This window comes from Natator depressus, chromosome 6 (assembly GCF_965152275.1).
Source record: "Natator depressus isolate rNatDep1 chromosome 6, rNatDep2.hap1, whole genome shotgun sequence".
NCBI lineage: Eukaryota > Metazoa > Chordata > Testudines > Cheloniidae > Natator > Natator depressus.
Genome location: NC_134239.1, coordinates 72359898 through 72381401, shown reverse-complemented (window position 1 = coordinate 72381401; position 21504 = coordinate 72359898). Strand labels below are relative to the sequence as shown.

Here is a 21504-nt window from a genome sequence, read left to right as displayed (position 1 = left end):
GTTGACAGATCAGTGCCCATTGGTGGAATTCGGGACGGGGCGGGCGGGGCCGAGACAGCGGTCTGCCCTGCCCGGCGCTGGCAGGTGGCTACCCGAGCGGGCGGGCATTGCCCTTTTAAGGACACTCCGCTCCTCCCTGTTGCCCCTTTAAGAGCCGCCCGTCGCCACTCCTCCCCCTCCCGCGCGTGTTCCGCGCTGCGAAGCGGCCACGGGCACCGCTGCCAGGAGACACGGAGCGCGCGGGCCCCGGGGGCAGCGCAAAGCGCGGGGCTCTCGGCGGAGACGGCGCCTCCCGCCCCGGCGGCCGCTTGGGTCGCAGCCGTCGGGCCCCGCATCCCGGCGGGCGGCGGCGGCGGCGGCAGCAGCAGCCGCGGGGCCGGCAGCCCCTCTCCCGCGCCGGGGCCCCCGGCATGTCCTGAGCGGGGCCGGCTCGGCGCGGAGCCCCCACCACGGAGGGGGAGGTGGAGCAGCGGGCCAAGGGCCGGGCCCCCATGAAGGAGAAGGAGCCGCCGGCGGAGCGGGGCAAGCCCGCCACCTACACTGGGGACAAGAAGGCGCGGATGGCGGCCAAGACCAACAAGAAGTGGGTGCGCCTGGCCACGGTGCTGGCCTACGTGCTCTCCGTCTCGCTGGCCGCCATCGTGCTCGCCGTCTACTACAGCCTCATCTGGCAGCCGCTGCGCCCGCCGCGCCCGCCGACAGGGCCCAGCGCCGCAGCCGCCGGCCGGACGACGCCAGGGCCCCCCACGGAGCCGCACCGGGGAGCCGGCCCCACGGAGCCGCCTGCGCGGCCGGGTTCCGGCCAAGGGGCGGGCGGGACTGAGCGCGCTGCCACTTCGCCACCGCCGCGGGCCGAGCCCGGCCCAGCCCCCGACCCCACCGTGCTGCAGCGAGTGCACCGGAGCCACTGATCGCGGGGGCTGAGCCCGGACAGGGCGCAGCCCTGAGACCCGACCCGGGTAGGGGCACGGCGGCTCCCTCTACCAGCGACCGGCCTCCACCGACCCTGCCTCGCTTCGCCTCCGCCTGGGGGCCACGGGACCATCGCCCCTCGCTCCGGGGTCTGCCCCTTGGGGACAGTGGCGGGGACACGCTGCCAGATGCTCTGTCTGGCCTGTTTGCCCGTCCATCGATTTGCGCAGGACTGGGGCAGGGCGAATTGTAATTATTAGTTTTTAATACGGTGTAAACGGTACTGGGAAGCCACAGAGAGTGGAGCTCAGGTATGTCAGCCTAGCTGAAATGTACCCAGATGCATTTCGTTTATATCTATGTGTATGTATTTGTAGATATATACACTCAAACGATGACTGTATAGAGGTGAGATATATGCTATGTAAACTACACAAAGAGCACACCCTGAGTGGTTTTAAAGGGCTATAGCAGGAAACCAAGCAAGAAAGTTGCAATGATCCTGGCGGCTAAAGGATGCCTAAAGCCATACAGACCCCGTCAGAAGCGTGCATGTGACCCCCCCCCCCCCTTACTATGTTTCTTTTAGTAAAGACAATTCCATGCTATGTTGGATTTCTAGACTGGGGGAGGGAAAGAATGCAGCATATTTTTTTTTTATTTGCTATGCTCATCAAGAGTGATTCCAGAGGACTGTCTTCTTATTAGCACCTCCAGATCTATGGTTTTGGGCCTCCTTGTATGCTTCAGTAGGGCCTGGTTTAGATTAGGGGACAAGGTGCATTTTTTAATTCCAGCTAGGATATTTCGGTTGAAAACCCTATTTAATACAAATGTAGTCACAAGTGAATATGTAGAAATATACTTTTGATCTGGTAAAAACATTGAATTGGTCAGCAGTATCTGCATTTGTGTTAAATAGGGGCTTCAATTAAAGTTTCCTAGCTTGATTTTTTTCATAGCACCTTTTCCCTTAATTAGGCATGGCTTAGGGAACTTTAACCATTGAGGCAAACATGAGTGGTAGGCATGGAAAGATAACACTTACACCAATAGAATATTAGCTAGTATCTTTAGTCTTTCCTTCAAGAGAATTCTGTGGCTTAATTTTCCCCATCACCAGGGTAAGCTTTTCTCTTTGACTCTCTGTTGATGCTCTGTTCTTCTGTGTATGCCACTCTGTTACCTGTGAAATGATACTGATGTCCAAATTTTTCACCACTTATAGGATCAACTGGGAGCAGAATATGAATTTAGAGGCTGTGTTCCATTGTTTTGGGGAAATAGCATTGTTTACTAATGAACAAACTTATTTAAAACATGTGAAAGGTAAATTGACTTGTTTACTATATTAAAATATTTTTTGCATATGAAAGTCTCTCTCCAATATGGCATTTTGGTTTTTTTGGGGGGGAAGTAAGTGAAAACTACATATGTGCTGCTTTGCTGGGTGGGGATAGTGAAATCTCCACCGTTTTGGGTGCTTAACTCCCTGTATGCAGTTATGAGTGATGAGTTTCCATTTGAGAGCTTGCTACATAAGGCAGCTGAAATGCTGTGTCAGTAGAAGCCCCAGGGCCTGTTCTCTTGCCAACTTGAAACTAACCAAGTTTATAGGCCAGTAATTGCGGTTTAGCGTCATCTCATGGCCAAGGTAGTGTCAAACAGCAAACCTTTCAAAGTTGATTGATATAATCTGGTGACAAGTAACCTGTGATGGACAAGGCATGTTGAGTAGACTTTCTTTTAGACCTCTCTTGGCATATCGGTAACTCCGTGGGGCCATTTTGAGAAACTATAAAATGCCAGGTTTAGCAAATTAGCAAAAAGAACTTGATCTTAATGATTACTAGTCTATTATTAACAAGTTGCAAATTTAAATCTGATTGCTTATGAGCCTTCGAAACGCATACGAGCAAGTGTATGACATTTTGTAGTGTTCTGAACTGTCACCTTGCAAACAAAAGAACTTGGCAAAACCATTTAAATGTTAGGAAAAAGAAAAGGAGTACTTGTGGCACCTTAGACTAACCAATTTATTTGAGCATGAGCTTTCGTGAGCTACAGCTCACTTCATCGGATGCATCCGATGAAGTGAGCTGTAGCTCACGAAAGCTCATGCTCAAATAAATTGGTTAGTCTCTAAGGTGCCACAAGTACTCCTTTTCTTTTTTCTTTTTACGAATACAGACTAACACGGCTGTTACTCTGAAACCTGTCATTAAATGTTAGGCTAATTCCACCATGTAAGCTATATCTGTATTCAAAAGACCTGTATATTTGGGGGGGAGGGGAACGGGAACAAAAATACATTGAGATTTCTGCCAACTTGTATGCTTTAGACTGACTTTTAATCTTGCCAAACTTTTTGGGAACACAAGTGAAGATGAGGCATAGAGGAAAGGGACTTTGACTTTCCTTGTGGTCCATGTGGGCTTGGTGAATATGGATGGGAAAGGACATTGTGTTTAACTTACCTCTGTGGACTGGGAGGAGGTCAGAATGCTTGTGGCTTGAACGGTACTTGACAGAAGAGGGAGAGTATAATAGTTTTTGGTGGGGAGGAGACCAGGCACAGAGGTCAAACTTGCCTGTGTTGGTAAGCATCTAGGAATAGAACTCTGTAATTATCTGCAGAACAATGCTATCTATCACAATATGCCTGACCCTGTGAATAGACAATTAAACAAGCAAAGAACAATTATTTCTAGTTTTTTATATGGGCTGTGGGGATGGGGAGATGGGGTAGCAGAGGGTCTGGCAGCAGCACTTTCACTTGTAGCCAAGACAAACAGTTCTGAGGGGTGGCTTTTAGTTCAGATTGCATTGGTTCTATAGTTTGGCTGTTTTCATTTGCTGAACCACTTGACCCATACCTGGACATGAAGTTTGTGTTCTCCATTTCCTGCAGGCAAACCCAGAGATGTAAGCTCCAAATCCTGGGGAGGGAGACGCTTGTAATTCTTCCCAGTTATAGTTTTCATTAACCAGGGGCCTCCGTTAGAGATTACAGCTCTGCATGGGGTTGGAGAAGGATGATTATTTGAAATGCTGCCTGTGTGCTGGTTTGATCTGGGATTTGCCTTCAGTATTCTAAGGGAGATGGGTGTGGAAGAGAAAAAACAGACTCATTCCATGGTGCCAGTAGAGTTTAGACTGTTCCTGGGATTTGGCACTTAAAGCGGGCCAGTAGGGCAAGGTTGGTGTAAGGGAATTTGCTTTTTAATTAAAAACCAACCCCCTCCCCCCAAAAAACAAAACAAAACAACCCTGCAGGGACAAAAAACAAGGACTAGATGGAAATCTACATAGATCAGAACTTCACTAATAGGAAGTGTCTGGCTGCTGCTCTGATCAGAAATTGCGGGGGCAGTCTCAAGTGAAACAAGGAATATATTTTGGAGATACATACACTTAGTATTTTCCTCTTTAAAAACCATTGCTCTCTGAAGATTAATAAAGCGCTGTTCAGTAAAGCAGACAGCCCATTTAATTCAATTCACTTCCCTCCTTTGTGGCCACTTTCCAACTTGTCCTGTTACTGTGGAGAGATGCCCTGTACTCAGTGTTGACAACTTAAAGCTCTTCATCTGTTCAGAGGCATTTACAGGAAAGTGTCTAGAGTATAGTACAGTAGTAATTTGCTTTATGAAATCGACCCATTGCTGACAATTGAGCTCCCCTGAACTGGTACTGAATATGGTTGAATTGCTATCGTACTAAATAGGACAAAACCATCTTCAGCATCTTTGCATGAAGCGTGAATGAAATTTGTTCTTGTACGAAGAGTTTGTTCCAGTGATGTCCTGCTTGCTGATGGAATAAGGCTGAGGCAAAGCAGAGACATTTATCTCTGAAGCTGTTACAAATGGTTATTAGAGCATTCCATTAACTTTACTGCTATGCTACCAAATGTACAAAGAGAAAATGTGGCGTTTAAAGCTTCCAAAGCAGCTTCTCAGTTTCAGCCTTGTCATAGATGATTTCCAAGACACTGGTCATGATTGTCAGAGCAATTTTAGTAGCTTTAATACAGTCATCTGGCTTTTTAAAAAGCCTTATAGATGTTTGAAAAACCTTCAGACAGGAGCAAGGAATCCGGATACCAGATTTAGAAGTTATCAGGTGGTACCCAGGATGCAATGGTTTCTTCATCTGGGAATGCAGTGCAGGAATGAGCAAGTTCATAAGTCGGTTTGTCCTCTTACTGCTTTTGGTCTCTTGAGAGTTAAGAAATAAGACATTTTTCTGACTAGGTACCGTTAAGAATATTTAATTACTGAAATGACTAGTCAGAATTGGTTTCTATGTGCAAGCTAACATTTTCATCCAGAATTTTATGGATTTCTTAGGAAATGAAGCGCTTACTGCACAAGGTGTAATATCTGGATTGCTAATATATTAGGTCATGAATCTCTGGATTTACAGCTGTGCTGTGCTGTCTTTGGGCTGAAGCTGAGTCATCTGTGTCTAGAATCTCCTATTTTAATTCCTTAACTACATAGCATATGCACTAGCTTGTTCAATTTGACAGATTTTTTTTTTAATTCCATGCTACATTGTGAAATGATCTGCACAGCACTGACTCTGGCCCGTTATAATGCATTTCAACCTTTCCCATGCCACTAAAAAGGGGGAAAAAAAATTAGTTGCGCAAATTAGAAAAGAACCGTGCTGGTTAAAGGAACACTAGCAGGTCAGATTTGGCCTCAGACTTGTTTACATCTGAGGGGGAAAATATTACAAATCCTAAATTCCTGAGAAATTGTTCCTTGAAAATTTTTTTTTAGAAATTTCAGTGGAATCAGTTTCTTTAGACAGCCATTTCTGTGCACTGTTCCCAGCCCAAACACTGAAGTGGTATTATAGTAAAGGTTAAGGCCAGCTTTCTGTTTAAATTCTAATGAATGCAAACCCAAGAGTGGAAGTAGTCTTATCTTCATTGCCCAAGTGAATTCCAGAGAGTAAACATTTCACCCATTCTGCTAAGTTAAATCTTAAAATGCTTTGTTTTAATAATCAAATGTGGTGTAGCTAACACTAATCTTCCAAATAGCCTTTTACCTTGCAGTGTTCCTTTTAAAAAATGTGGTGGTTATAAGAATGGGACTGCTGTTATCTCCTGACAAATCCTGTTGTGACTTTTAATTTACTGAGTGTTGGTTACTGACACATTCCACATGGTTGTGTGAAAAACAGCTCAGGGGAGGAAACTAAACAGTTTTCTGTGTCCAAAGTTACAGCGTGTTCTTATCATACGTTGGCTTGATTTTTTGATCTCAAATTAGGAGATGCTTAGATAATCCCACAGTCTCAGTCTTCCCCCAGTTGAGAACAAGATGACTGCAGTGGTGGTGTCATGTCCAGTGTGCAGAAGAAGGTATGCTTATTCAGAAGGTAGACAGAGCTGAGGTTGAAGAAAATAGAGCATGAGGTCAACTATGAATGAGGTTGAACGATGCAATTTTGAGGCATTTAAAAAGCCTAAATCCATCCATATTGACACTTGCTGCAGGAAGAAGACTTGCAAGGAACCATTCAAGATGAAAGTCCATTCTGTGCACTACCACAGCTACAGCATAGCCATCTGACTTTGCTGATGCTGTTGGTTACTGACAGTCCTGCAATACTAATACAGCTATAGAGATTAAAGCTTTATTTTAGTCCTCCTCTTGTTTTAAGAACCTGTCAACTTTGTTCTGATCAAAGAATGTTTTATTGTTGTATGGAACAGAGAACAGATTTTTTTTATTATATCAAGTCTAGCTTGGTGCTGAAAGATGCATTTATAAACAGTAAATTTGATATGGTGACTGCTAGGGAGAATAAACAAATACCAAGTTGCCTCTAAATTGCTCTTCTAGACCATATTAACACTTTTTTTTTCTTTTCAGGGACAACATCAGGCCACGTTGCTTTAGCCCCTAATTCTGAATGTATTGTGTTTTGTGGACTAGAGCCTTGATCCTTTTCTATTGAGAAAATTCTGAAAGAGCAGTCACTTATTACTACTCTCATGGTTCTCTTCCAGGGAAAGAAATGGAGCCACCAGGACACAACTCTGTCAATGCCTGACATAGCCTACAGCCTGGTCAGCTGTATGAAAAGCAGCTGGCAAAACTAAAATAATCAATATGGTCACTAGGTGAAATTCACAGGCAAATACAAGCCTTCACTGCAGAGGTGGAGGGAGTTCCACATCAGAATATCCCATAACCTGGTGGCTAGAGCACTCACCTGAGAGGTGGCAGACCCTAGTTCAAATCCCTTCTTCCCCTCAGGTGGAGCGGGGATGCTCAAATGGGGTGTCTCCCACATCGCTGGGGGGTAGCCTAAGCAGTGGGCTAAAAGTTACGAGCTGTGGTGGTTGCTGCGCCTCACTTATAGGGGCCAGATTTAGTGGGTAAGGTTTGGACACGCTTAGTGGATTGGGTCCTGCAGGTGAGTTAGGCACATACTGCAGTTGGGGGCAGCAGAGTGGAGGTCAGGGTTGTGAATCCCAGTAGGGCCTGATTCTGGGATTTAGGTGCCAAAAGTGTCAGGCATCTGAATCCTCTTGTGAATCTAACCTCACCTGCTTGTTACAGTAACCTAGTGTAACAGCTGTAGAAATCCCTATTTGAAGTCGATGATGGGTTTGTATGCAGCAACTGCGTGAGGGGAGTTATCTCCATAGGTGAATTGTTTAAACCATCATTGGTGTGCAGAGTCTGTTAAAGAAGACTACTGGCAGTTTTTTAAACAGTACAGTATTTTCATACTCAACACTAGCGCCGTGCCTGCGATTAGCTGTACATAGCTCCCCTACTGTATAACTAAATAAAACACTGTTAGTGCTTACATTTTGTACTTTAAATATAAAAATGTTTTTCACTGAAAGGCATTTTAGGTTCAGGCTCATAAACCACTTGCAGCCAACTTGTCCAGGGCAGAGAACTGGTGTGGAAAATCAGTAATGCTCCTTTTTACTATGAAATAACTTCTCCTCCTTTTAAATAATACTCAGCATGTGTCTGGGGCATTGTTTTAACTAATCTGTGCAGTATCCCTCTGAAATGGGTATTAACATCGTCATAGCTGGGGCTACTGAGCTTGAGCTGAGGTCTAGCATTCTCATTTGCTTCCCCTGAACTAATAGACCAGCAGAGGCTTATAGAATGACCGCCTGACCATTCCAGGTGAGCTGTGTAGGGGGGTGTCTTTCTCTGTGGGCTGTTTCACCATTGCCACCCCTAGTTTTCTTTGTCAGCAGATCTCGGAGGCAAGACTTCAGTACGTTGAAGCCTGAGAGATCGTTTTCAGTACTGGTTTTAACTGCAGTGCTTAGCTCACCAGGCTGGTGCTGAATCTTTCAAACTGTGGAAGTAACTATCCACGAACAAGCTGTTCTCTTGATAGGAAGACTGTACTCCATCTGAAAGAGTCCCTGCTGCTTTCCCTCTAACTGGAAGTCCCAAGTACACTGTGAAAGAATCACAGGGCTGTCAGCCAGTGTTGAGAGAAAACAAATACCTCTGTAAGCAGATGACTTAGAGCAGTGGTTCCCAAACTTTAACAGACCCTGAACCCCTTTCACTAAATTGTGAAATCTCATGAACCCCCTCCTAAAAATGAATATTTCTAGGGATTTAAGTTTAAATTTCCTCCGCACTCTGTAGGGCTCCTGCTGCTGGACTCCGTTGACTGCCCTGGTCAACTGAGCTCTGGCTGCAGGTCCCGCTGACTGCTGAGGCTCGGGCTGCCAGCCCCGCTCTCCCTGGGGCTTGGGCTGCTAGCCCTGCGTGGAGCGCTGGGGTTCAGGCGGCTGGCTCCCCCACTCACGGGGGCAGGACTCGGGCTGCCAGCCGCAACTGCCCTGCCTTGCAACCGGGTCCCACCTGCTGCCTCCAATGCCCAGGGTCCCGTGGCTGCCATTAGTGAAATTTTTCTGGCGAACCCCCTGTAATGTTCTGCGAAATCCCAGGGGTTTGCAAACCCCAGTTTGGGAACCACTGACTTAGAGTGACTGACTGCCTTTCACTGGCTTCTATAATATTTGTGTTACTATTCTTGCAAGCAGAAATGAATGGCCTTTGTCATCAGCATGAAGGGATCCAACCTCGGTTTACTAAGTAGGTATTAGGCTATGTAATCCCTGCAAACTTTCCATGAGCCCGGTTAGCCAAGTCAGAGCACAGAGGAGTGTGGTGGCTCATATATTTCCTTAAAATAATATGTAAGTTTTTTGTTTTTAAATAGTCTTGACTTGCAAGGCAAGGTACAGGATAGAACTTGTGGACATGGGCCAAATTCTTAATAGTGATTCACAGTGAGGTTGATGAGTCTGTTAAAGAGCTAGTATTAACATTCCTATCAAGAGTAGGATGGATTTGGGAAGACTAATGTGGAGGGCAAGAAATAAAATTCCTACCCAGCTCCGCTGCTGCTCTTGGTAGAGAAGCCAAAGGTTACTACTCCCTTTCAAAGACCTTTCCAGCCATCCTCAAGAGAGAGAAATGGTAACAAATTGAAACTTTGTCTTTTCCTCCTTACAACTTTTATTTAACAAAAATAATCCTTACACTTCAATTTTTCAATCACCTCCACCTTCCCCTATATATATATATAACCCTTGTACAGAAGAAATAAATAGTAGTCATGATTCTCCAACAATTGGAACAAATTGGTTTCAGACAGAATGAACATCCTGTACTTAATTAAGGAAACTTAACATTAATAGCATGGACCATCGGACAGTACCTTCCATGAAGCCCATTATCATGTTCCTCTGTATGCACTACTTATTACATGCTAAATTATGTGAGCTTGGGGGAAAGAGAGGAAGAGGGAGAATTAAACAGCAGTTTTTCCTGATGCTGAATTTAGCCTAGCACAAGATGCTAAGTGTACCACAATTGAAAGTGAACTCCTCTCTTTAGCTGTAGAAGTGGGGTCACGAGGCTGTGAAACTTTTGCATACTACCCCACCCATGGTGCCTTAATTCTGACTTGGAGGAACAAGCTCCAGGAAGAAGGGAATATTTTGCTTGTGAACCTTCTGGGAATTGGACTGAGATTACCATTTCCTTTTTACATAGGCTACCAAGCTATATACTGCTAATTACTTTAAAATTCCACTCTGGTTCAGAGTGAGGTCAGGGTGCTAGATATAAATGAGTTTATAACCAATTACTGGTCCCCTGATCCAGCTGCTCCTCCAACCCAGTATCTCATGGGATGTGGAAATTCACCCTTTAATGAGCTAGAAGAACTTCCAGGAATTGAAGCAGTTTTATAACCCACTTTATCTGTAACTTTAGCTCTAAACTGCAGGAAAATTGTTTCTAATAAAACATGATTATAGCATGCGATCTTCTGCTCCTTCTCTTGCTAACAGCCTCAGGATGGGTCAGTGAACTATCACAAATTTGGCACACAGAAGAGATTGCCTAACTCTGTCTTCTTGAGCGAAAGCCAGCTGAATGCATTGGCTCTGAATTTCGGGGAAAACCAGAACATCTCTCTGTGAAAATATTAGTTTATTAAAACAGCATTCCAGTGCACTCATGCCAACCTCATCAGTAAAGCAGTCTGTCATTTGGCTTAGCAACACTTCTTGCGGGGAAACCAAATAAATCTCCATGCACACATCCACACACACATTCACATCTCCCTTCAATGGAAAGGATGAAACTGCTTCACGTCTCAGGGCCAGGTTTGAAAATGAGGACAGTCCCCCTTCTCTGTAAGTCATCAGCCTGAAAGTATGTAATGTAATCTCTCAAGCCCACTTCCCATCTTTTCTTTAATTGGATGACATTTTTGAGCCAGGCCCTTAATGTAAATTAGAATGTTTCTATTGAAATCAATGAAGCTATTCTGATTTACCCTAGTAGAGGATTAGTCAACTTCTTATGAAAGGTGTCTTCTCTTAAGGCTAAAACAAAAGAACCTAATGTGGCAGATTCCTGGGAAGTCACTACTGTACCTTCTTATGCAAGCAGAAGGCTTTGGAAGGTTAAGAGAACAGAGGGCGTTGTTCGGAAAGTGAAAGGATCTCAGAGGAAACCTGGATGTTCAACCCTAACTAGCCCAGAAGTCTTTACACAAATGTCCTCACATGTGCTAGCAAATTCTTGGTGGGTTAGGTAGATGAGGAGGATTACCATGTTTGAATGCCCCTCCTAACCCTGCCTGGTGCATGTGATTTTAGGTGCCATTAACTCACTTGACCAAGTAGGTGCCAGTTGCTACTGGGTCTTAAGAAGCAGACCTGGCACTTTGCCAGAATCCCTTCAAGTGGCACTCATATCCATTCAATCCAGTATCTTACTCGGGAAAGCCGAATCTCCACAGAGTTAACGTGCTGCCTGCCACTTGTGCCTGCTAAATCCAAAAGGAGGAAATGGTGACCTCCTTAATAACACAGTGGCATCAATGAGTCATTCTGAGCCTTTCAAAATTATCCATGAACCACAGTGTAACTCCTTAACACACTACCTCCTCAATGCCCCATTGTCTACCAGATGACAGTACGACAGTATGTCCTTGCATCCTTGCCAACTCTTTAGCCATTTTGAGGCTCTAGTATAAACCACCTTACCCAACACCCTTCAATTTCTCAGCCACCTACAAAACTACACTTTAACACCACCCCATAAAACCTATCTCTTCCATCACCCTTTCTCATGAGGAGACAGGAACCCCCTCCCTAATACCTTCTAATTTGGCAGTTGCCCATATTAACTACAAAGCTACAAGATAAGCACTCCCCATAAACCCTTAAACACTTCTATCATGCTTTCCTGGAGGGTGCAGTATCCTGTCAGCCCTTAAGCAGGAGGGGGGTGCTGAAAACCAAACCTCAGTTTTAAATAGAATTGGTTATTAAATAAAATAAAGTGCATACAGTATATAAGTCATGGCTTGCCACACACTCACAATGTAAGAAAAACAAATACAAAATAAAAGTGACAGTTTCATCTTCTCTTCCCTCTGGCAACTTGATTTGTAGATTTCTCTGTCATTTGGCACAGAGACAGGTACTGAAAGGTGATGCCAAAATTGTGAACAGTCAGTTTCAGGGAGGTGAATGGCTACTGACCAGTGAGATCTAGTTTGTGGTGAATGTTGATACTGGATGATGAAAGGTGAAGGCCTGGTGCCCAAAGTTGATTTCATACAAGCTCTGAGAGTGAGGAGAAGATTGTGCTCAGCTTCCTTTCTCATCAACCACCCCTTAGCACTTTGTCCTGGAAAATCAAAACAAAAAAAGCCAGAATTATCAGCCTGCAGAGAACTGCTGAGCAGCAAATTAAAGTGTCTACCTAGTGCTAATGTGATCTTCCTGCATAGATAGGATGTCCACAGGATTCCAGCATAATTAGGCTGGGAAGGATTAGAGTTTATTGGGAAATGTCAGGAAATGTCAATTTCACTGTACATACACAAACCAATGAAAAAATATTTCCATCAATAATAAAAATTTACAAATAGGCAAAGTATGAAAAATGCTGCTTGAGAACTTATTAGAGTCTGATTTAAGGATGTTTACTTTGTATATTTTGGCATTTGATGTTGACAATTTGTGTTTTAATGGTTATAAAGTTTTAACTTTTTGAATCTGTTTATTATCATTAAATAGTTACTGTCTGACCTCTGCATAATTTCCCACAACTGTGAAAACTGAAATAGAAAAAAATAGAAAAAATGCTTATAAATAAATGTCAAAAAAATTATGTGTCAAAATTATATATATATAAAAATATGTAATCCTGTCAAGCCTAAGCCTCATCTACCTAGAGGCTTAGCTTCTAGATCTAATGGCAGCAGCAGACACCAGGGGGATAAATGTGGTGTAAATATCTAGGTAAAACAAAGAGACTGAATCCTCCTTTTTCCGATAAGAATACTCTACCTTTCGGTCTTGATCAGCAAGAGCTAAATATCTTCACTACAGGGACTATGTCTTTCTATGTACTTGTACAGTACCTAGTACAATGGGGATTGGAGCCTCTGGGCACTACTGTAATATAAATAGTAGATAATAATAAAAAATTCAATCCCATGAGGTTCATGTGGTTTGGTGTTGAAGCAACAAGTGTAGATGAGGAGGGGTATATCAGCTCTTTTCTTTACTGAACTTAGAATTGTGTTTCCCATGTGCTGGACCCCTTGGCCTCTAGCAGCCTCCAGACCTAGATACATTGATTTTAACAAGGAAAGACAATTTTTCTTTTCCTTCGCTGGCTGCTCCAGTGCCTATCAGAGTTACTGAATTAGCATTTTCAGGCATCTGTGTTTAAATCCACGGACCTGCATTTTTCTGACGCAGATTTCAACATCCAATGTGCACAGGAAAGAGTGGGGATGACAGAAGGAGGGATATAAAAGGAGACAGGCATGTGAACTCCCATAAAAGGAGAGAAATAGTAACCTTTGGACAAAAAAAGGAAAGACACTGAGAAGCATTTAAGAACAGAGTAATGCACATTGGATAAGAGGCTACACATCAGTGATTTGTAATGATACCTTAGATACTGAAATAAACAGTTACTAAATCTAATCAGAATTTTCAAAACAGTTCTTGCAAACACTTGTCACTGTTCCCGTATCTACATTCAGTGAGTTGTGTTGGTCTCTCTCTCTCTCTCTTTCTCACAATGGGGATGCCACTTTAAATGATGCAGCAGTGTACTTCCCAGCTGGGGCCAGACATAAGGGTGGAACACTTGGATCCTATTGGAAAGGGTTGGAAATTGGAGATTTTCATAATTGTGTTGTGATACTGTAAGTTCTAGCTCTCTCTTTCTTTTGACAATTTTTAGTAATTTAATAGATGATTGTATCCAATTAGTCAGTTACAAACAAACAAAACCCAGCCATTTTGAAAGCCCCTTGATTTCCAGTGCTTTCAAGTAGGATCTGAATTCTCTCTTCTGTTCTGTAGCATCAGCCTTTCAAAATGGCCACGTTCCTACCATTTGTTAACTATTCTTTTTTACTAAAACACTGACTTTTTAAAAGTTATTTATTCATCTTTGTAATTCAACATAGTAATTAGTAGAGACATGCAAATCTGCTGTTATCCGCGGATATCCACGGACCATGTTTGCAGATCAGATGCACAGATAAATTTTGTATTTGCGCAGGGCTCTAGTGATTAGGGTGAAATGATGGAGTGATTAAAATCACTCAGTTTCCCCATCTGTAAAATGGGGAACATGTTATTGGCTTCCTTTGTAAAGTGCTTTGAGATATAGGGATAAAAAGCACTACATAAGAGTTGGGCATTATTACATTACAGTGCATCTTATCTTGCTTGCATAACCCAACACCTGGCTGGTAGATGCAGCAGGTACTGTATTGGCACAACATGCTCCCGACAGGTTCTCTCTTTGGCATGAGCAGAGGCTCAGGAAGGAGATATGGCTGTGAGCTGTCTCTTTCTTTTTTCTAGGGATGCAAGTGTCAGAGGTGCTAAATATGACAAATTTGTATGCATCAGCCTCAGGTGAGTCTTGGTATTGGATTATATTTGGATTTATGGCTGTGTATAGCACTCATGCACTTCAGATTTTCCAACCAAGTTGAGTTTGGTTTTGTGTTGAGAGTCACTGAGGCTTTTGGTCGTGGGAGACTTTGACAGCCATGCCAATAAGAGATTGACTCAGGACCTCATGGTTGACTACGATAGAAATTCTCATGCTATCACAGGTAGTTTCTGGCTAAGCACACAAAGGTGCCTGGCTTCTTTTGAACTGGGACTGAAAATAGACAATGTGGTGATATTACCCTTGTCACAGTTAGGCCATTACCTCCTTTGGGCTGAGATCAGGGCGTACCCTTTATTTGATCAGGTTAGAGGACTTATTTTATTGACACATCCTTGGCGATAGTTGGACCCACAAGGTTCCTGAATCCCTAGGTGAAAATTCTGTTCTGACAGTGAACCACTCAGCTGATTGGTTTTGTGAAACATCATACAGTAAAACTCAGAAGTAATGTCTAAGAAGTGTAAGTTGGATACTCAGATTTCCTCCCTTAGATATACCCATTTTAACAGTAGGTAAAAGTGTCTAAGGTAGTGTAACTTACACACCAGGGAGTCAGAAGACGGTGTAAGTTAATGTATGATAGTGGCTTTTTATACCTTCTGGCTCCTTGGCATCTAAATCACACTTAAGACACTTATCCATCAGTAAGTAGATCTAAGGATACCAAAGAGGGTGTAAGGTGGTCCCGTTTACATATCCTTATCATCTGAATGTAACCCTGTGTCTGTCACTAATAATTCAGTAGCTCCTAGATGTTTCTTCTCTATACTCTGCCTTCATAAGTTATCATGATGTATCAAAGAAGTAATAGGGGCAGATTTTCAAAAGTGCTGAAGATATGTAGGAGCACAAGTCCCACTGAAAGACCTGTGCTCCTAAATCTCTTAAGCACTTTTGAAAACCTTCTCTTAAATGGCTTGTCTAGCTCTGTATTTGATTGCTGCACTACCTAATTCTGTTGGAGTACTAAATCCTCCCACTCTGCTGTGCAGCACACTGTGCAGGGTGTGTTTCTGGAATCTGCAGTACTCCATAATACCCTGCATGCGAGTGCAGGTGAATTATCAGGGCCCAGCCCTGAAGCCAGCATTACAGCAGGCAGGGAGGAGAGCCTCATGCAGGTTGTCTGGAACATGGGTAGATGGCAAGGGCTACAAAGCCCAGGAGAGTTCTGCAATGGGCACTGCTCAAGCCAGTTACTTAGGCACCCCCAATTTATCACACCTCTGAAGGCTGATGGCAGTTGGTCTCCTTTATTTCCTATGGGTCCACAGAAAACCAAAGCCCTCTCTCTGCTAATGTTTCTCTGAATTTATTGAGAAGAAGTGTCAGTTTCTGCATACATTGCTTGAGGCTGTAACTTTTAGCATTGATGTGCATCAGAAAAGTGACCACCTATGTCCTTTTCAATCCTGCAGCATACAGGGCTTTGGCTGCACAGCTCCCGTTTACGTCAATGAGAGCTGCGAGGTCAGATCCCTGTCGCTGCTTTGGAAACTCACCCCCAGCTGCATTTACTCTAAAAGGCTAAGCTTAATTTTCTCAAGAGAATTGAAGGAAAGTTTCTGTGAGCGTTTTTTGCATCATTTATTTCTCTGGGACTTTTCAGGGGATTCCAGGCCTGCACTTTGGGTAAATATTTATTTCTTGTTCCTTGATGCAGAGGACGAAAGGGCGCTCTGTACAGCCTCTCCCCCTAAGCCGGGGGTATGGTTTGAAGGTGGGGGATATTTTTTGTACTATGCAGGAAATTAAACAGACATTAACAGCTGACATTGTGAGATCTCAGTGGCTAGCCTTGTGCCTGAAGGTGAGTGCTGCATGGAGCTGGTGTTCTGTCAGGATGTACAGATTGTTTATGCTATGGGAAGTTGTATGTTGGTGTTAAAGTTAATGCCTCTCCAACAAAGGGCGTGTTAAGGGACAGATGGAAGCCCCCTCCAGAATAGTGTCACTCATACTGCTAATGTCTAAAGGATGGTGAGTGGAATGGGGCCTCCATTCAATGGCCTAGAGTTTTTCAGAAAGAAGTTTATCCTTCAGGGAATCTTCCTTGGAGTTTTAGATCCCCGATGATCTCATTTATGCCAACTCTGCATTCTTCCTCTGGCCTAAGCTCCACACAACAGCCACCATCCTTCTGCTGAATGGGACCAGCTGGGGCTCCTTTCAGAGTCATCAATCAGTGTCATTCCTTTAGCCATGGAAGGGGTCACTGAGAGCTCACAGGACTAGTTCTGGGTGGGAACCAGATTTTCTATTTTGCTGGGAATTCAGTGAGTTTAACATTTTTTCCATTCCAAAATGGAACAGAAACAGAACATATGAAATTAAATTCTGAAGAAGAGTTCACTTTGGGTCAATTGGAATGTTTCATTTCAATGCAGTCAAAATATTATGTTCTGATTTTGACTTTTAAAAATTTTTATATCAGATTATATTAAAAACATTGAAATGAAAAGTCATTTCGAAGTAGAAAATCAAAATGTTCCACTCTGAAGAGGTTGAACTGTTCTATTTTGACCTGATTGGAATGCTCCATTCCATTTTTTTTCCTAAATGAAATTCTCTCGAAATAAATGTTTTACTTCTGATGAGTCAGCATTCTGACAGAAAAGATATTCCACTGGAAAATTTCTGACCAAGTCTAAGCAGGACCTTGCCTCTTCAACTTCTGAGCACAATACCTCTGCAGTGTTCCCAGTCAGAGGGGTGAGAGACTGGTAACAAAAAGAATTTGAGTCTGCAGTATAGCAGTTTAGAGAATTATCATTAGTCCACAGGATTTCGCCCTGTACAGATTGCCCTCTTTAATGAAGATCATACCCCATACAGCCTTCCCTGTTACACTGGTTACCTCCCACTTCACTACTGCACTCCTCCTCTTCTGCTACATTCTAGGATCCCCCCCACCCCTTGCTCATACCCCCTTTAGTATCCTGAGTATTGCAGCACTCAAAACTTCTGACAGTTTTTCTAATAGCACATTCCTTTTCCAGTGTTGCCTTATGCTTATAATCTAGTCCCCCTCAGCACAGTATTCAAACCCATGTGTGACTCTGGGTGCATTATCAAATCAACCTGACTAAACTCCCTAGTGCTCGCACCTGTGTTTCCTGATGCTAAACACTGATGTAGAACATAATAGAAGCTTCCTGCTGGGCCATGTTGGAGTCACCGAGACTGTCTGACTGCCTTCCCAAGGAGACAGTTACTTGTATAATTGCAGGCCATTTAGCCCATTATAGGAATAAAATCTTTTGTGTTAAAAAGTACTCACTCTACTGCTGTTGATATACCAGACGGTGAAAAACACCCCATCTCCCTATGATAAAGGGATAATCTTGTAATTGTGTTGGCCTGATGTAGGATGAATAAAATTATGTATTGATCTCAGCAAGTCAATGTAAACATAAACTGTTCAAAACTATTCACAAGGCACCAGCCTTCAGCCCCTGGAAGGCGTTACGGCTGCCAATTCTTCAAATAGTAAGAGGAAGCAAATAATCAAGGCAGTTTTGGCATCAGGATTTATGGTCTACAAACTGGAGAAATAACTGGATGTCATGGGATATATAGACCACAGCCACTCAGGGGTTGACAGTTAGCTTAGCTATCTCCTCAGCTGCTGCTAATTGCTGGCTCAGTAACAACTGGGGCATTGGAAGTCTGCAGATGAGGGGAGAGGGGCAGCTGCTCCAGAGACTACCATGAGGAGTGTCTTTCAATAGCAGACTGGTAGGAAGCCTCCCAGGACTTCCAGAGAAAGAGACTCAGTGAGGGTGAGTCTAGGAAAAGGGCTGCTAGAGAGGCAAGGGAGAAGTTGTAGGGAAGCAGCCAGGGATTGGGACAAACCAGTTCCAGCTGCTTCACACAGGGTCCCTGGGCTGGAACCCAGAAGAGTGAGTGGGTGGGTGGGCCTGGGATTGTTGCCTTTTTGCTAGGGTCATAGGAATCCTGGTCTAATGGACCCTTTATTGCCCTGGAAAGAGAGAGGCTCTTAACAACCTGGCTGGAGTCCTAAGAAGCAACAGCAGCCATCTCACACAGAGACAAAAGACTGTTGGGGGGAACTGAGGCAGTTACCACAACATCATGTGTGGCCATGAGAAAGCAGTGGCTGGTAAAGGTGCCCCTGGATGCTGGACCTTTATTTTTACATCCTAATAAATGAATGGGAAATGCCACTCTTTGTTTGATGTAACAGCTGAGGTGATTATCACTCTTTTGGTTGCTTGAACAATTCTCTGATCCTGGCTCTTGCAGAAACCCATGTCTGAGAGGTAATGCTGGATCTTTTAGTAGAGTCATAGTGAGAGAGGCAAATTCACTAGTAATCTACACCTGGCTCGTTTCGTTATAGGTTATGTAGTGGTTTTTTGTTTTTTGTTTTTTTTTTTTTTTGGTGGGAGGGTGTTGGGGGAGAAAAAGGGGGGGGGAGTTGCCTTTCTCTGAACTAACTACTGCTAGAGGCAGGATACCAGCCTTTCCAGGACAAGCTCAGAGTCAATAGGGCAGATTCTTTGGCCTAAATTTTCAAAATCAGCTATTGAGTTTTGGTGCCCTACCAGGACAACCTTAAAGAGGGCTGATTGTTTTTCAGAGGGTGGCTCCTTAGCACTTTCAGGAAATCAGTCCCCTTTAAAGGTGTGTCAAACTGAGCATCCAGAATCACTAGTCAGTCTTGAAAATCTTGGTCCATGCTCCTGTGTAAAAGCAGCCACATTATCTTGGCATCTCTGTTCAATAGCATTTTAAACATCACTGACCAAGGTACCAATGATATGAAGTCCCTAGAAGGGAGGGAAGTCACAGAAACTGAAGGTTTTATTGCTGAGTACCCATGGTAATAACATTTTGTAATTGCCTGTGTATGTGACATGATAAAATGCAAAAATCCTTGGGGTTTTTGCATTTGGTTACAAATTGGAAATGGGCCCAGTTCTGCAGGAAATTTGGATGAGGCGTGTGATTGTTGGAGCAAAAGCAGGCCCATTTTCCAACAAAAAATGGGTCTGTTCTCAAGCAAAACTGGGCCAGCTTCTGAGCAAAACCTGACCAGTTTGTTCACTGCACAAGGCTTTCTACTGAAAACATGCAAAATGTCTTCAACCCCCCCCTCCCCCCCCCAGGCAAAAATAATCCTGTTGTGCCACCTGCTAATCAGTGAAAGCCTGGTGCTTGTGTGAAACAACAGAACTTTGCCCAAACTCCGGTGGAAATAAAATTGACTTTTGCAGAGCTTTGTGTAATGTGGTCTAGCAAATAATTTGTGTGCAGGCCACAGGAAAACTGTGACTGGGGGGAGCAGTGAAACTACAGCAACCAGCCCATGATTGTTCTAGGGATGCCAGCCAGGGCTGTCGTTCCTCTGCACACCATGTTGATATAGGGACTTCAAAGCAACAGGAGGCATAGACCCGAAACCACCTTGCTCCAAATGCACTGACGGCTGACCATTTGCGTTGACTTGTTTTTAAACTCCTAGCAGCATCTGTAGCATGATATGCAGAGAAGCAATTCTGATTCTGCTGAGTTAGATGGTAGAAATACACACTGGCTGGTTTGTTACATCTCTCTCCCTGCAAGATTTGTTACTCGTAATTCAGAGCTGGGGAACAGAGTTAAAGGCAGAACTCTCTCTTTTTCTGGCTTCTGTGCTTTCCCCACCCTAAATAAACCACGGCAAAACATTACGCTGCCTGAAAATGGGATATCTATCACTGACAGGGGAACTACATTCATGGATGCTGGGGCAAAGACAGAGCGATGTGTGCTAAGTCTTACTGGTGACATGTGACTAGTCTGAGGTGTCACGATCACAGGTCTCCTACTAAGTTGCTAAAAAAGTACAGTCAAACAATTGTCAATTACAAGCAATTAAAAACCATGTTGTTAGTTAAACACTGTTTTAATTTAAAAGATAAAAACAAATAACCGGTGCTAAGGAACATTGGGATTTCCATACTGGCTCAGACCTGTGCCCCCTCCAGTCAGGCATCCTGTCTCTGACCGCACCCAGTGCTGGATGTTCTGGGATGGGGGAAGAAACTCCATACTGGACAACTATTGAATAATTTGCAAAGAGGAGAAGTTTCTTCATGACTCTGCAGTGAGTTAGTGATAGGCTCATGCCCTGAAATGTGAGGGGTTTTGCTCCTGATTTTAAGACATTGTATTTCCATCTTGTCGGAGGTGACTGCGGGTGTTCCTGTTATGCATATAAATGTCTGATCCTTTTCTGAGCCCTACTTGGCTCTTGCCGTTGAGAGTTCCAGAGCTAATTATGTACTGCATAAAAATGTCCCTTTACCCCTTTTAAATATGCAGGGTGAAATCCTGGCCCTCCTGAAGTCTGTGGCAGGTTTGCGATTGACTTCAGTGGAGCCAGGATTTCATCTGTTGCCTTTTGAAAGTCCCCTTGTTCTCTCTACTATCCAGGCTCTTCATTCCTAGTACTGGGCATTCCCTCTACTCTGCAGTTGAGGAGGTGGGACTAGACCTCTCAGTCACCAAACAAGGGGTTTAATTCCCCATCAGGAAAACCAGCCGCGTTCTTCCTGCCCACTGAAGTTGCACAGTTTCCACACCTGCTACTTCCTCCTCTACAGAGCACAGGAAAAGCCTATTTAAAACCCATTGCTGGCTGTCCACAGAGCTGTTGAGATCTATCCAGTGAGAATTCAAGCATGTAGAAAGTCAAATGCTCAGCTTGTCCTGCATCATTCAGCAGGAATTGGTTAAAATATTGTGTTTTAAAGAAGCAAAAGAGACAAAAGATTAAACTCCTGCAGGACAAATAAACTCATCCAACTAAAACTAGATTGACCTCTCAGGCTGAGAAATTGTCTGGGTCCTATAAGGAAGTGCGCAATGTCCCACTTACACGTTAGCCAGTCACTACAAGCTAGGTGAATGGACCCTGGTGGAGTCGGCGCTTGGGAGGAGAGAACTGCGTGCTGTGAAACCCCAACAAGCCATTAAACAAAATGGCCTTCCAAAATATAAACAGTTATGTAAGGCCAGCCCCGTGGGGTATCGCTGATGTTCAAGTCCC

The 21504-nt window shown here is 43.9% G+C and overlaps 2 protein-coding genes and 1 long non-coding RNA gene across 4 annotated transcripts in view; 2 read left to right on the top strand and 1 right to left on the bottom strand.

Moving 5' to 3' along the window:
* Positions 1 to 21504, top strand: part of LOC141989271 (uncharacterized) — a 212319-nt gene that overhangs the window by 105010 nt on the left and 85805 nt on the right. The gene's annotated exons all lie outside the window — the stretch shown is intronic.
* Positions 419 to 2237, top strand: INAFM2 (InaF motif containing 2). Its single transcript, XM_074957073.1, has one exon. The coding sequence runs from the start codon at positions 492 to 494 to the stop codon at positions 909 to 911; it is 420 nt and encodes a 139-aa protein (XP_074813174.1). The 5' UTR covers positions 419 to 491; the 3' UTR covers positions 912 to 2237.
* Positions 9439 to 21504, bottom strand: part of CCDC9B (coiled-coil domain containing 9B) — a 138668-nt gene continuing 126602 nt past the window's right edge. For both annotated transcript variants that reach the window (XM_074955713.1, XM_074955712.1), the window contains exon 13: positions 9439 to 12143. The gene's annotated coding sequence lies outside the window, so the exon portion shown is untranslated. The remainder of the gene's footprint in view (positions 12144 to 21504) is intronic.